The sequence below is a fragment of the Muscardinus avellanarius genome (assembly GCF_963383645.1).
Source record: "Muscardinus avellanarius genome assembly, chromosome: 6".
NCBI classification, from domain to species: domain Eukaryota; kingdom Metazoa; phylum Chordata; class Mammalia; order Rodentia; family Gliridae; genus Muscardinus; species Muscardinus avellanarius.
In genome coordinates this window covers 58961383-58975790 of record NC_137791.1, presented here as the reverse complement: position 1 = coordinate 58975790, position 14408 = coordinate 58961383, and the positions used below count along the sequence as shown (strand labels likewise).

The following is a 14408-nucleotide window of genomic DNA, read 5'->3' as shown; positions in this document are numbered from 1 at the left end:
CTTTTAAAACTATGTATCAGTTGAGAAAACATTGACAATTTAATAAGTGTTTAATGGAAAATGACCAGTATTGTGAAGGATACAGAAATAATGTCTTGGAAACAAAGACTGAATAACAAAAGTCATTTTTTGTTTTAAAAAGATATGCTCAAATAGGAAATAGGATAGAATTCTTTATGTATTTGAAAGATTGTAAATGAGTTGATTTATTCAGATTTATAATGTATGGATGACAAAACTAATATATTTAATACAAAGTCCAGGGGAAGTAGATATTCATTATAAAATCAAATATTTACAGTAAGTAGAATATTTCAAATTTAAGCTATTTATCTTGGAAAGAGGCAATTGGCCTTGTTAGGTACTAAATAAGACAAAGTATGCAGAACATGTAATATGGCAGTTAATATATAATAACTAAATAAGTGCATAATTATTAGGACTATTAATACAGTGTTTTTAGTATTATATTCAAGAATAAACTAGATGATTACTTGTTTGGATTGATAATTTATTTCAAATTAAATTTAGAATAAGTGTTTTTCAACTTCTTTGAAGTTTAATCTTCAAAGATCCAAGATTATATGCCTTAATTAGTCATGCCCCATTGTATTATCCATCCATCTCATTTTCATGATTTGAGAGCATTTAAAGTATATATTTTATTCCAAAGAAAATGTAATGACTATGTAATTAGAATAGCTCTGAAAATAAATTTGCTTATAGTTTAGTTTTAGTGCTTGGCTTCTCAAAATTTAAAAATCATTTTATACTAAATATTGACATATAATAATACCTTATAATTTATTAAACTTACTATAATAGATGCTTAATTGGGCTGGCAACATGGCTAAATGTTGGAGTGCTTGTTTTTCATGTACAAAACCCTGGGTTTGATCTCCAGCATTGCACCACGAAAATAAAAACGAAATGAGAATAGAGGTTTAATTAGTTTAAATGACAAATATCATAAGCATAAATATACTTGTTAACCAAGAACCTCAGTTTTTTAAGTGCTGGAGATTGAACTTGGGTTTCACACATGGTAGGCAACTGTTATACCACTGAGCCATATATCCAGCCTCAAAAAACCTCATTCTTGGGGCCAGGATGTAGCTCAGTGGCAAAGTGCCTGTTTTGCTGGTGCAGTACTCTAGGTTTGATCCCTGATTCCAAAAAGACAAAAAAGAAACCCTTAAAAAAAACTCATTCTTTTTTTTTTCTTCTTACTTTTGTGGTATTGGGGATGAAACCAAGGGGTGTTCTGCCTCTGAATTAAACCTCCAGCCCTATTTTTTATCCTTTATTTTGAAACAGGGTTTCATTGAGTTGCTGAGCCTATCTGTAAACCACAATCTTCCTGTCTCAGTCTCCCGAATGCTGGCATTACAAGTGTGCATCACCATGCCTGGCTACCTCATTCTAATTAAAGTAATTTTTCATCAAGATACTAATCTTTAATCATTAATATAAAATATTATAAATTTTAATATTACCAATTTTCTTTTATTTTTAAAATACTCCTCTTGTTGAGGAGCCATTAAGGCTTTCCCCTAGGTTAATGTTTCTGACTCAGCTGACTGTCCTTCGCCTAGAGTCAACAAGGTTTGGGTCATGGAATGTTCAGAGTAGAAGGTCTGGGAGAAGATTAGCTGGTGATGGCATGAGGGTACTGATTAACCTATCTGTAATATATGTGCTTTGGATTGGTCTTTATTGTATTCGGGTGGTGGTAGCACGAGGATGTTGATTGACCTGTAACTGTATAAATACCTCTGGAAAAACAAACCAAGTGTCAGCACAATAGAGAATACTGACCCAGGTGTAGTCGTCAACCAGTATGAAATATTGACCCAAGAACAGGGGTTGGCCAGTAGAGATAGTAGGCTGGCGCCCCACCCCTCATTAGAATAAATTAAATATTCTGAGAATCAAAATCTTATAGTTAAATTCTTCATCCTCACACCTCTCTTCAGAAACCATACTTTTGCTGGCTGGCTCTGGCAGGTGGTGGCCCATACAGGGATGGCCCATATAGGGAGGGCTCCAGCTGGTGGTTGCTCAGGAGAAATTCTGAAACTGTGGATCCCATGAAGGACACCACTGAATAGAAAAAGAGTGCGCTCAAAGATTTGTGGTGGCAGTAAAACATGGGAATTTTAATATATAATAGATTAAAAAGATGCTTTGTACTAGAGAAATTAAGACAGAAAATGAAGAGAAACTAAGAAAATGAAGGTGCCTAATGTGAGTTGTAATATACAATGGGTCAAAAGATTAGTTTTTTGTTTTTTGTATATATGTTAAAAGACGTGCCTAGTGTTATGGAAACTAAGACAGAAAATGAAGGTGCTTTGCCTTCACTCTTTACTGTAGCATTTGCTAAACAAAGCAATGAAAAATACAGACCTTTTTCTTTAATATCGCTTCTTCAAGCAGCGATAAATTGGGCTGCAAAAAACAGAGAAGATACTAGAGGATTCATAGTTTTTCTGGTTACTGAAGACCCTGATGGCAAGGAAGTGTTATTAGATTTCTTAAATGCCGACAAAACTGGGTCAAGGAGGTGTTATTAATTTCTTGAATGCTGATGACTGAAAAATAGATACCATTTATAAAATAGACATTGAGATAACTAGTTGGAGTTGAATTTCATTAGTATGGTCATGGCCATGTTAAGTTTGAGGTATATTTGAGACATTAAATAGAAATGTCAATTTTAAAGTAAAATAAATCAAAGTAGACTTCAAATCTCAGATCTAGAAATATAAATTTAGGGACAATGAATGTAATAGATGTAGATAGGGTGCAGAAGCAGAGAACCTCAAATGAGAAAAGGGTATTGGTCCAAGTCCAGGGACTTACTAACATGAATTTGACAAAGGAGGTGAAAAGGAGTTTATATTATTCCAAAGGGAAAGCAGCCATCACTGTCAAATATTGTCACAGGCCTACTAGATGAGCACTGAATTGTGTTCATTTGATTGAACAATGCAAAGATTTTAAAATGCTGCTTCCAGGAAAAATAGACTACCTAATAATATGGGTAAAGAATCTCAGAGTGACTGGTATATTTAAAAATACAGACACATTTTAGGGAAATTTTACTATGGAAGAGAGAGACAGACAGAGTCAGAGATAGATACAGAGAGACAGAGAGAGAATGATAGTTGCTGGAAGTCAGAAGACATAGTGGAAAAGATTTTTTTCTGTTTTAATCTTAGAAAGTGTTAAAGAATTTTAATGGGAAATGTGCAGATGCTAATATGATATTGAATATAGGAGACATGAGGTTAAGTACCTGAAATGTAGACGACTAGTTGATAAGTTTACTGATGGGAGTTGGTCTTGAAATAGGATGGATGCTAGCTTCTCTTTTGTAAACAGGTGTTATAAAATAGGCTTTGTGTGGGACATAGTTAAGGAGGTGAAAGTAAGCGTGAATTATAACATATCTTCTCTTTTTCTCTATAAAATAGCAATATAGATCACCCTAAAATTGAGGTGTATAGTGGGGATATTAAAGTTTTCATAAGGTAGAAGTAAGGATTTGAAATATTACTGTAGAAGGTGAGGACTAATATCTAGAATATAAAAAGCACTTAAAAACTTAACATTAAAGAAATAACCCGATCAACAAATTGGCAGCTGAACTAAATAGACACTTCACAAAGAAGAAATACATATGGCTAATAAATATATGAAAAAATGTTCGACATCATTAGCAATCAAGGAGATGCAAATCAAAACTACACTGAGATTCCATCTAACCGAAATTAGAATACCAATCATCAAAAACATAAACAACAATAAATCTGTCAGTGATGGGGAGATAAGAACTCTTATACACTGTTAGTGGAGTTGCAAATCAGTATAGCTGCTATGGAAATCATCGTGGAGATTTCTCAGAAAACTGAGAATGGATCCACCATATGATCTACCTATACCACTCTTGGGTATCTTTCCAGATGGATTAAAATCAGAATATTATAGTGATACATGCATATCTATGTATCCATGTATATTCATAATAGCCAAATCATTGAACCAGAATAAGTGTTCATTAACAGATTAATGGATTAAAAATTATAGATATACACACACAAAGAAATTCTACTCAGCAAGAATAACAAACAAAATTTTGTCATTTGCAGGAAAATGGATAGACCTGGAGAACATTATACCAAGTGAAATTAGCCAGTCACAAAAGATGGAGGGTTGTATGTTCTTTCTCATATGCAGAAGCTAGGGAGTAATTGTGATACAAAAAAGACTTTACATACTAAAGGGAAAAGTCAAGTGGAGTGATGGAGGGGTCTAGAGGGGATGGTATTGGAGGTGAGGAGAATCAATCAAGAAAACACTGCCACTGCAGTTACATACACATGTGTAATTACTAATGATAATCTCAATATGATGTATGGGAGGGAGTTGGGAGGAAATTGGGGGATGGAGCTCACCAAGCACTGTGTGCATGTACGTCCCAATCATTTTGAACTACATAATGATGTAGTTCAAACATAATGATGTGAGATTATAATGCATTAAAGAAGCATTAAAAATAAAATATTTTTTTAAAAAGAAGGTGAACAAGTGAGTTGACCAAATAGATCAGTAAATAAGACAGGAACAAATAAAAAAATGTCTTAGACAATTTCTGATTCTGTTTATAGATGTTTAGGAAGTTTTAGGGCCACCTTTCTTGAAGTGGTCCTTGAAGTTTTCTGCTCCAGTACAGCCACACTAAAACAAGTAAGGATAATAATATATTCACTCAGCTGCAGTCATCTGCTCTAGCACTGATTCTGAAATATAAAGTCAGACATCTCCATATGAAGGTATATTAAAAATTCAGAGATAGGAAAATTTATATTGTGTGTTGTGTGTGTGTGTGTGTGTGTGTATGTGAGTCTTTGTGAAGTTTGAAAAGCTCATTACATGATTTTATAGGTTCTAGATAGGAAGGGAGCCAGTTTCTCTTTAGCATTAGAATAGTCAGTGTAAAAAGCATACCAGAATTTAGTATTTCTCTATAAACATATATGACAATTAAACTATTATATCTCTTAATATTTAAATGCATACAAAATAACCTGTTCCTTTCCTTTCATTTAAGTCCCTACATAGCATTACATTATAGAAATTTACTTTGTGATACTTAAAAGTGTCCATTATTAAAATGAGTAGGATAACAATTTAACTGTATAATCATTTAAATGTAAAACAATTAATTATTAACAAAATATATGTGAGTATTGTACAAATATTCAATCAACATATTGCCAATAAATTCTTCCTTGGGTGGGATTTTCTGACTTTGATTGAGTTGTGCAATGCTCTGGGTCACTAGTTCATCAATTAGTAAATTACTGATCCATAGTACTTTACAGTCCTGAGAAGGTAAATGCACCTTCTGAGAACCTAATTGAATCTTGGAGAGTTATTTATTCACACTTAAGATCAAAATAAATGAGTCATCTCACAATAGGATGCTAAAGAGTAGGTAAACAGGCTCAAAAAAGGCAGGAGTACAAAGCTAAATATGCAGGTTATATTTTCAGTCTGAAAGACACAATTTCTACTACCTATCCACAAAAAAAATGAGCTTTAAACAATACTAGTTTTTTCTGCAAGTTCATTTTTATATAATTCTGTTAAGTTTAATACTTTTCAGGCAATATATTAATATGGCTTTATAACAATAATAAAAATTTTAAAATAATATTTTTTAAAATTAAAATTTTAGACTCTTTAAAGAAAAATGGATATCTTAAATGCCATTTACCCTGACTTCCTCCAATATGAACCTTTTGGAAAAACTAATAATATCTTATAATATAGTAAAATAGTTATGAGCAAAAGCTTTGGAGGAAGAAAAATATGGCTTTTTGTGGTACTGGGGGTGGAACCCAGAGGCTTTCTACCTCCAGGCTATACTCCCAGACCTATATTTATATTTTATTTGAAAACAGGGTCTCACTAAGTTGCTGAGAGCCTCACTAAGTAGCTGAGGCTGGCTTCGAACCTGTGCCATCCTCTTGTCTCAGCCTCCCAAGCGCCAGGATTACAAGCGTGTGTCACCACACCCGGTTGGCCTCTGTACTTCTTAACTGAGAAGTAAATAAGTAACTTTTTTCAAGCTTTAATTTTTTCTTCCAGTGTAAAGGAAGGGAAAGCACATAATTCATAGCTCATTGCAAACATTAAATGAAAAATTTATTTAAATCTTAGCACTAGGCCTACTAACAAGTTGATATAGGCTTACACACACACACACACACACACACACAAACACACACCACTGCTTAACTTATATTTAAGAGCCTTATTACTTCAGAGATTAAATTCATCTGATGGTTTAGCATTTCATTGGCATGTTACTTTTTTGATACTTAAAAACTATAAAATAAGCTTCCATTCTCTGCCATAAAGCAATAAAAAAGAAATACAACTAGAATATGCTCATAATGCAACTTACTAGTTGATTCTATTTGTCTGGAAGGGGCTTCCCACAGCTTTAATTACAGCCACAGATCATTATTTCAAATAAGATACATCTTCCAGATATTGAAATATTTACTCTCATATCACAGAATTTAAATGTGAAGTCATTTATTCTATGCTTTGTTGTGACTTTGTGATATGTTTTAAATAAGCAAAACAGTATTGCCATAATGGACAGTACTGCCAATGGGACTCTAGAAAGACTCACTGAGAAAAGGGTCACACCTCCAAGAAGAATTATCTTTCTTCTAAATTATCCATTGTTCACTGAAATGTTTCTGCAGTTTGCACAACAGAATCATGATGGAGACCTCTGGCATGTGATATAACTTAATGTTGTGAAAGTTTTAACAACTCTAATACATTTAGACCCCAATAATATACAAAACAAGGGGGGAAGTCATGCTTAAGCTTTTTAAATAACCTAATAGGATGGGCGTGGTGGTGCACACTTGTAATCCCTGTGTTTGGGAGGTGGAGACAGGATGTTCACGCAGGTTCGAAGCCAGCCTCACTGGCTTAAGAGACCCTGTTTCTAAATAAAATACATAAAATAGGTCTGGGAGTGTAGCCCAGAGATAGATGGGTTCCATTCCCCCCCCCGAAATAAAATAAAATAACCTAATAGTTCATATTCTAAAAAACATATTGAATATCTTGGAAATACTTTTTTAGAATAATTTGTGGAAGTTTGTTCTTTGCTTCTCTGATAAAATGTTTCAAGGAAAAGCAGTTTTCATCATGTGTTATCTGTGTCTGAGGTATTCTGCACTGATTTCACATCACTAATAACATGAGTAAGGTGATTTGTTTGACTCTGATGGGGCATGATTTGCAGTAACAAATGCAAAATTCATACATAGCAGTTCTCTAAGAAGTCTCTGCAGTGTTTTCCGCTTATATCAAAAATCTTATGATGTTGCCTCGGGCCTCTACTTCTTTTTTCCTCAAGGCAAACTGAAGTCCCTTGAATCAAATCATTTTCACCCTCCTCACATAATCCCTTTTCTTTCTGTTTCTCAGAGAGCTGACATAGGGATTTCTGCTTTAACCATCACTCCAGATCGTGAGAATGTAGTGGACTTTACAACACGTTACATGGACTACTCAGTGGGAGTCCTGCTTCGAAGGGCTGAGAAGACAGTGGATATGTTTGCCTGTCTTGCACCATTTGATCTCTCCCTGTGGGCCTGCATTGCTGGCACAGTTCTTCTTGTGGGTCTACTGGTCTACCTCTTGAACTGGCTCAATCCCCCACGATTGCAAATGGGATCAATGACATCTACTACGCTCTACAATTCCATGTGGTTTGTGTATGGATCCTTTGTACAGCAAGGTAAGGAGAGAATCTATATTTTAGAGTAAAAATGGAATTGATTTTTCAAATGCATGCCTTCAGTTAATATGGTTCTGTATCTGGCATCAGTAAGAGTTCTAAAGGAAGTAAGGGTGGTTGACAAATGCCAGTAACCTCAGTACATGCAGAGGCTGAGGTAGGAGGATTGCGATTTCAAGGATACCCTCAACAATTTAGCAAAACCCTCAGCAACTTAAAGAGACTATTTAAGTTTTTTTTTAAAAAATGACTAGATATATAGCCCAAAGATATAATACCTCTAGGTTCAATCCCCAGTGCCAAAGAGAGAGAGAGAGAAAAAAAAAGTGAAAGTTCTAAAGAATCCTCAAAGCAAGACTCAAAAAAGAACGTTTCTTGCTTTCTCCTAGTGGATGTCAGACACAGCAGGTTCCCCCAAATAATGGCACATTGTCTTTTGATGTAGGTTCAGTTTCATCAACAAAGGCAAAATTGACTGTCGGAGGTAAGATTTACAAGACACCTCAAGATCAGAATTTTCCTTTCTGGACTCTGATTTTCTGAAGAGCTGTCTTACTAGAATAGAAATATATACTACTAGAGAAAGTACTATTTAATTATTTATGGGCATAAGAGATGTTAAGACTTGTTCTTTTTTCAGATGTATTATTTCAAGTATTCAAAAGATTTTTCATTAGCATTGAAAAGATTTTGGTTAAAGACTCTAACAAGAAGTTATTTTTTAATGTTTCTTGTTTCTCTTTAATATATAATCTTAACTAATGATTTAACATATAAATTTATTGTATTCTACAGAATGTCTTTGCTTATTCAACATCCAGCCTGACCTTTTCTTAAAACTTATCTGATTAAATTTTTGCTTCTCATGTGATCCTACTGCCATCATTAAGAATAAAATAAGAATGGAATTGAAGGTCTCTTATAAACTCAGAACATGTACTGAACAGGAGAAATATGTGTTCAATAGAGACATGTGACACTTTGCCTTAATATTTATAATTTACATTTTATTTTTACTTGCTGCTGGACCTTTAATTAAACTTTATTCTTTCTATTCAATCTTAACTAAGCAAGTATTTGTTTAGTCTAGGGATATGGCTCAGAGGTAGAGCATTTTTGCCTAGCACGTAGAAGGCCCTATGTTCAAGTACAAGCACTACAAACACAAAGGTTTGTCTAGACACTTCCTCTCACTTCCTTACTACTCATGTACTCCATAAGACTTTATATGCATTTTTTTCTATATTAGAGGATCTGACTAAGGTCAATTGTAACTATTTATCACAGTCACTTTTAGTCCAATGTTTAAAATTGATTAAATATTTAATATACACTGTTTATTAAGCAGAACTTTGCTAACTACTAAATATTCAATGGGGTTAGCAAGAGAAACTACCATCATTGAGCCACAAGTCTAGAGAGACAAAAACATGTGAAAAATGAATTGAAATCATGGATAAAATATTCTATGATAGTGAGGAACACAGCCATTACAAGGTCATGAAGCAGAGAAACTCAAGATATCTTAACATGGTACAAAAGGCTTTGGGACTGACTAAAGAGTAGTAGATTTAACTGTATAAAGAGTTTGTTGAAGAAAAGTAGACATAAATAGCTGGCATAGAATTTTAGACCAGTAAATAAGAGAGAAATTAGAATAAACCATGCAGAGGGGAGCTGATAAAGATGATACAGGTTATTAGAAGTGTGAGCTGAACTTTTGGGAATTAATTAGTGCAGAGAAAGAAAAATTAGAAAACTATCATAACTGAGTAAAGAGTTAATATTGAGCTGGGAATGGTGGCAAAGTCCTGTAATTCCAATTAATTGTCCAATGACTATTTTTAATTCTTTAAACATATGACAAGGCTGTTTCCTGCCTTTCTGCCTTTGTTTTTGCCCTTCCAATAACTGAAATACTTTTATTACAATTTAACTAATCTCTACTCCTGCCCTCTTGCTTCCATGGGGCAAATTCCTTTTCCTCCTCCAGCTCATGCTTTAGTCTCACTCCTTTCAAGAAATCTTTGCTAGAATAGGGGACAATTTTCTGGTACTCTCAAGATATATTTATCATAGCACTTATCAATGTAATGCAATTGTCTTTTTTTCATCTATCTTCACCTGAGGTTTTAAAATACAAGACAGTATTTTATTCGTAATCCCTTTGCCTATACTTGAGTTTCTTTTTATATTAGATATTCAATAAATACATAATTACTAATTTAGTGAATGAATGAATGCTAAATACTAAACTAAATTCAACATAGAGCAGTTAACTATAATACTACACTTATTAGATTATAGTCTAAAATCAAAAGTTCACCAAATTATCTCCCAATGAACTCAATAAATCAAAGAGGAAGTTATTTGTAATGTCCTTATCAAGTGTGTGTGTGTGTGTGTGTGTGTGTGTGTGTGTAGCATTTGAGATTGAACCTAGAGGCATTCTACTTCTAAGCTGTATCCCCAACCCTCTGTTTTTGTTGTTGTTTTTGTTTTGTAACAGATTCTCATGAGGTTGCTGAGGCTGGTCTTGAACCTGTAATCTCCCTGTCTCCATCTCCAAAGTTCTGGGATTACAGGCACATACTACCACACCTGGCCTTAAGAAACTAAGTGAAAAACTTATAAATTCAGTTTTCTATTAGTTGAAGAATTATTTTGGGGGATGTTGACATGAATATGAAATGGTTTTCTGAATTCTTCCTCCAGGTGACAAAATTTCAATAAGTTTTAGAGCATACCCCCAAAAAATGATAAATAGAATTACCCATATGGATAGCATGCTTTTCTAGTTCTATAAACATGCAGCAGATAGCAACAGTTATAAATATGTTGAGCACCTTTCTATCCCAACTGCTTCCTTAAATAAATTGCACAACCTGTGAATTGATTGTACATTTATACAAATTTATAATGATAGATAATAGTGAATTGCCTATGATTACTAGTCTATCTTTAAAAAGCTAATAATCTCTTACTTGCTGACAATGAAAAGATGAATTCATTAAGAGATATTGAGAGCATCTTTATGCTCTGATTAAAAATATATTAAGGAAAGGCCCATAAATTCTATGCAAAAGAAAATCAACCAATGGCAGTGTCCATACATAGGCAATGGTGTTGGAGTTAGTGATAATTTCCAATGAAAGTATGGTCTCTTAAGAGGAAGTGCAGCTGTTATTTCAGAATTACAATCTTTATTGAGCCACTATCCCAAATTGAATAGGGATAAAGAGACATTTCATGTGCTATCACATAGATTTCTGAAAAAGAGTGCAGGGATCGCTAAAGGCAGAAAAATGTTAAATATATGAGTTGCTTACTAATCCTGGTACTTTAAAAAAATGTGTAACTTCAAAACATTCTGTAAAAACAGCTCAGGGAATTCAACTGTGCAAAAGCAGTATGGTCCATTATAGAGATAAACTCAGTACATCTGTTTGGCTGGAACATTAGAGCTTGTGAATTAGGTTGTTAAATGCATGAACAAGAGACCAACTTTATACAAGTTTTGTTGTCATTTTATATCCTTCCTTATTTCCATGTCTACATGCATCTCCTTGAAATTAACATACCTAAAAAACCTCAGAGTTTGAGTTTCAAATATTTTTTGTTTAGTTTAAGGACAATAACTCTTTGTGTGTGTGTGTGTGTGTGTGTGTGTGTGTGTGTGTGTGTGTGTGTGTGTGGTACTGGAGGTGGAACCCAGGTGCTTTCTGCCTCCGAGCTATACTCCAAGATTATTTTTATACTTTATTTGGAAACAGGGTCTCACTAAGTTGCTGAGAGCCTCACTAAGTAGCTGAGGCTGGCTTCAAACCTGTGCGATCCTCCTGACTTAGCCTCCCAAGCTAGGATTACAAGAACAATAACTCTTTATAGTTCTGGGGATTGAACACAGGGCTTCTCACAGACTGAGCAATTGCTCTAACACTGTGTGACATCTCTACTCCATCCCTTTTTACTACTGGGTATTGAACTTAGGGGTATTCTACCACTAAGCTACACCCCATTTATTTTTTTAACTGTATTTACTTTGCAAAATTATACAGACTGACTTTCAACCAAGTAGTTGAGTTTATAGCTGTGCCCCACTGTACATAGCTATTAGCCATAAAGAAATATCACCTAGGCCATGGGGAATGCTGATGACATTTAGATTTTCAGTAAATGCATAATTACTAATTAATTGAATGAATGAAAGAATTAATTAATTAATCAATGCTAAATACTAAACTAAATCCAACATAGAGGAGTTAACTATAATACTACACTTATTATAAACTAAAAAAGTTCACCAAATGTGGTTGTGTGCAATTTGCTATTTACAAATAAATGAAAATATTAAAGCTAATTTTGAGTTATCTTCAGATGGCTTTATCTGATGAAATGCACATATTTGTAGCAATGTAAAATATTTGAAGCAACCACATATATTTTTATTATTAAGCATTTATTAAGTAGCAGCAGCATCCTAGGAAGGGTAGGACTGAAAGAAAATCAATAAATGAGAACTGGTTTAATAAGTAAACTTTGAGTATGCTGTATACTGTGCCTGACCTAGATGTTTCAATATGTTCTGCAAGAGATCAATGAGTCATAGACAAATTGGGACCAAATTAAACCATTTCTGATGAGAGAAGCAGATAAAACTACTGAAAAAAGTAAAGAAGGAAATTCTTTGTGTGCATTACTAGGGACTGAACAAAGGGGCAATCTGCCTCTGCCTCTGAGCTACACCCTCAGCCTTATATTCACTACTACTCTTCTTCTTCTTCTCCTTCTCCTCCTTCTCTTCCTCCTCCTCCTCCTCCTCCTCTTCCTCCTCCTCCTTCTCCTTCTCCTTCTTCTTCTTCTTCTTCTTCTTCATCATCATCACATCATTATTATTATTATTATTTGAAACAAGATATTGCTAAATTGTGTAGCGTCTCACTAAATTGTTGAGGCTTCCTGCGATCCTACTGTCTCAGGTTCCCAAGTGTGTGTGTGTGTGTGTGTGTGTGTGTGTGTGTGTGTGTGTGTGTGTGTTGTACTGAGGATTGAACCCAGGAGCCTTCTACCTCCGAGCTACACTCCAGCTCTTTTTATTTCTAGTTTTGAAACAGAGCCTCTCTGTAGGCTGCTGAAAGTCTGGCTAAGTTGCTGAGGCTGGTCTTGATCCTGCAAGTTTCCTATTTTAGTCTCCATAGTACTGGGATTATAGGCATGCATCATCACACCCAGCTTGGTAGTTTTCTTATAAATGAAATAGTTTCACACACATTAGTGATGAATACAAAGAGGGCAAATGTGGTAGGAATACTAAAAATAACGATGCTATTGCAAAAAGGTTACCAGGAAAGGCAACCCTGTTTTAAATCCCAGGATAATTTTTGGAAGATGATAATGCTATTCTCACTGCCAGATGATTATTCAGTTACAGAGAACCATAACTTTTTCATTTCAACAAAAAGAAGAGACATTCTTCTCTATTGAATTAGGCAACATAAGAGATTGTTTAGAAGAAAGAATTTACCTCTTTTAAGTTTTGCATAAGAGGATAACTAAAAAGTTATCTTCTTAATAGTATAGATATTGAATATATGAAAGTATCAACATCCTATTCACAAAACCCAAAAAAAGTCAAACCCTGGAGTGCAATAGTCAAAGCCATTTATTTGTAATGTTATTCTGACATTTCACATTCAATTTGAATAGAACAAAAATGATATTGGCTAGCTCTGTTGTTTACTGACACTAATGAACACAGGGGAAATGAGTTTAATTCCCAGTGACAGGTTAACTGGGCTATAAAGACAAGTTCCTTTCTGCATTTAGTTCTTACAGATATTAACTCAAAATGCTCTCTGTAATTTTTATTTAGGTTCAAACAGCATCTCTGTTGTTGTTAATTATGATTGGCAATCCTTAACAAAAGGAGCACCAAACCCTCCAAGTGCCATCATATCTATTTGAGAATTTCCCTACCCTGATTTAAAACATGACAAGGTGCTTATTTTCTTTCATTTTTATAATCAGAATTCTCCACCAGCACAGAAAAAAAAAAGAAGTTGAACTTTCATGCTGAAAGTTTAAGTTCTACCAATAATGGGGAGTGAATATTTTGGGGACTGCAAAACAATGCCATGTTGGTAAGTCATGAAGACATTGGTTTAACCTTCCCAGTGAACTGTAATAAGCTAAACAGTTATTCCATGATCTGCATGAGGCAGTATGTTCCTGGAAATCATTTCTATTAATACCAACTCTACCTGATTTGAGCCAGAATATCTTTTGCAATGCTGAATGGGCTTTTCAAGAAAGTACTCAAAGAATGTAAATAAGACACAAATCAGATTTCAGCTCACAAAAAATAATTAATGCAATCTGCATTTTATTAACCCTTTTAAACTACACATGAATACATTCCACAATTAGAAGTAGTATTTTAAAATTTAACAGAACAAAGGAGTGGTTCTTTAAGAGATACTGAACATATTAAAGAATGATTTTAAGAATACATATTTTTAAAAGTCTAAATTTAACGAAAAAAAGCAGATGTTACAGGTCTTCTAAAATA

At 34.1% G+C, this 14408-nt stretch overlaps 1 protein-coding gene across 3 annotated transcripts in view; it reads left to right on the top strand.

Moving 5' to 3' along the window:
- GRID2 (glutamate ionotropic receptor delta type subunit 2) overlaps positions 1-14408 on the top strand; it is a gene marked incomplete at both ends in the record, with an annotated part of 1485932 nt that overhangs the window by 1119022 nt on the left and 352502 nt on the right. For all 3 annotated transcript variants that reach the window (XM_080697615.1, XM_080697616.1, XM_080697614.1), the window contains one exon: positions 7528-7840. In XM_080697615.1, coding sequence (XP_080553741.1) covers positions 7528-7840 — 313 coding nt within the window. The remainder of the gene's footprint in view (positions 1-7527; positions 7841-14408) is intronic.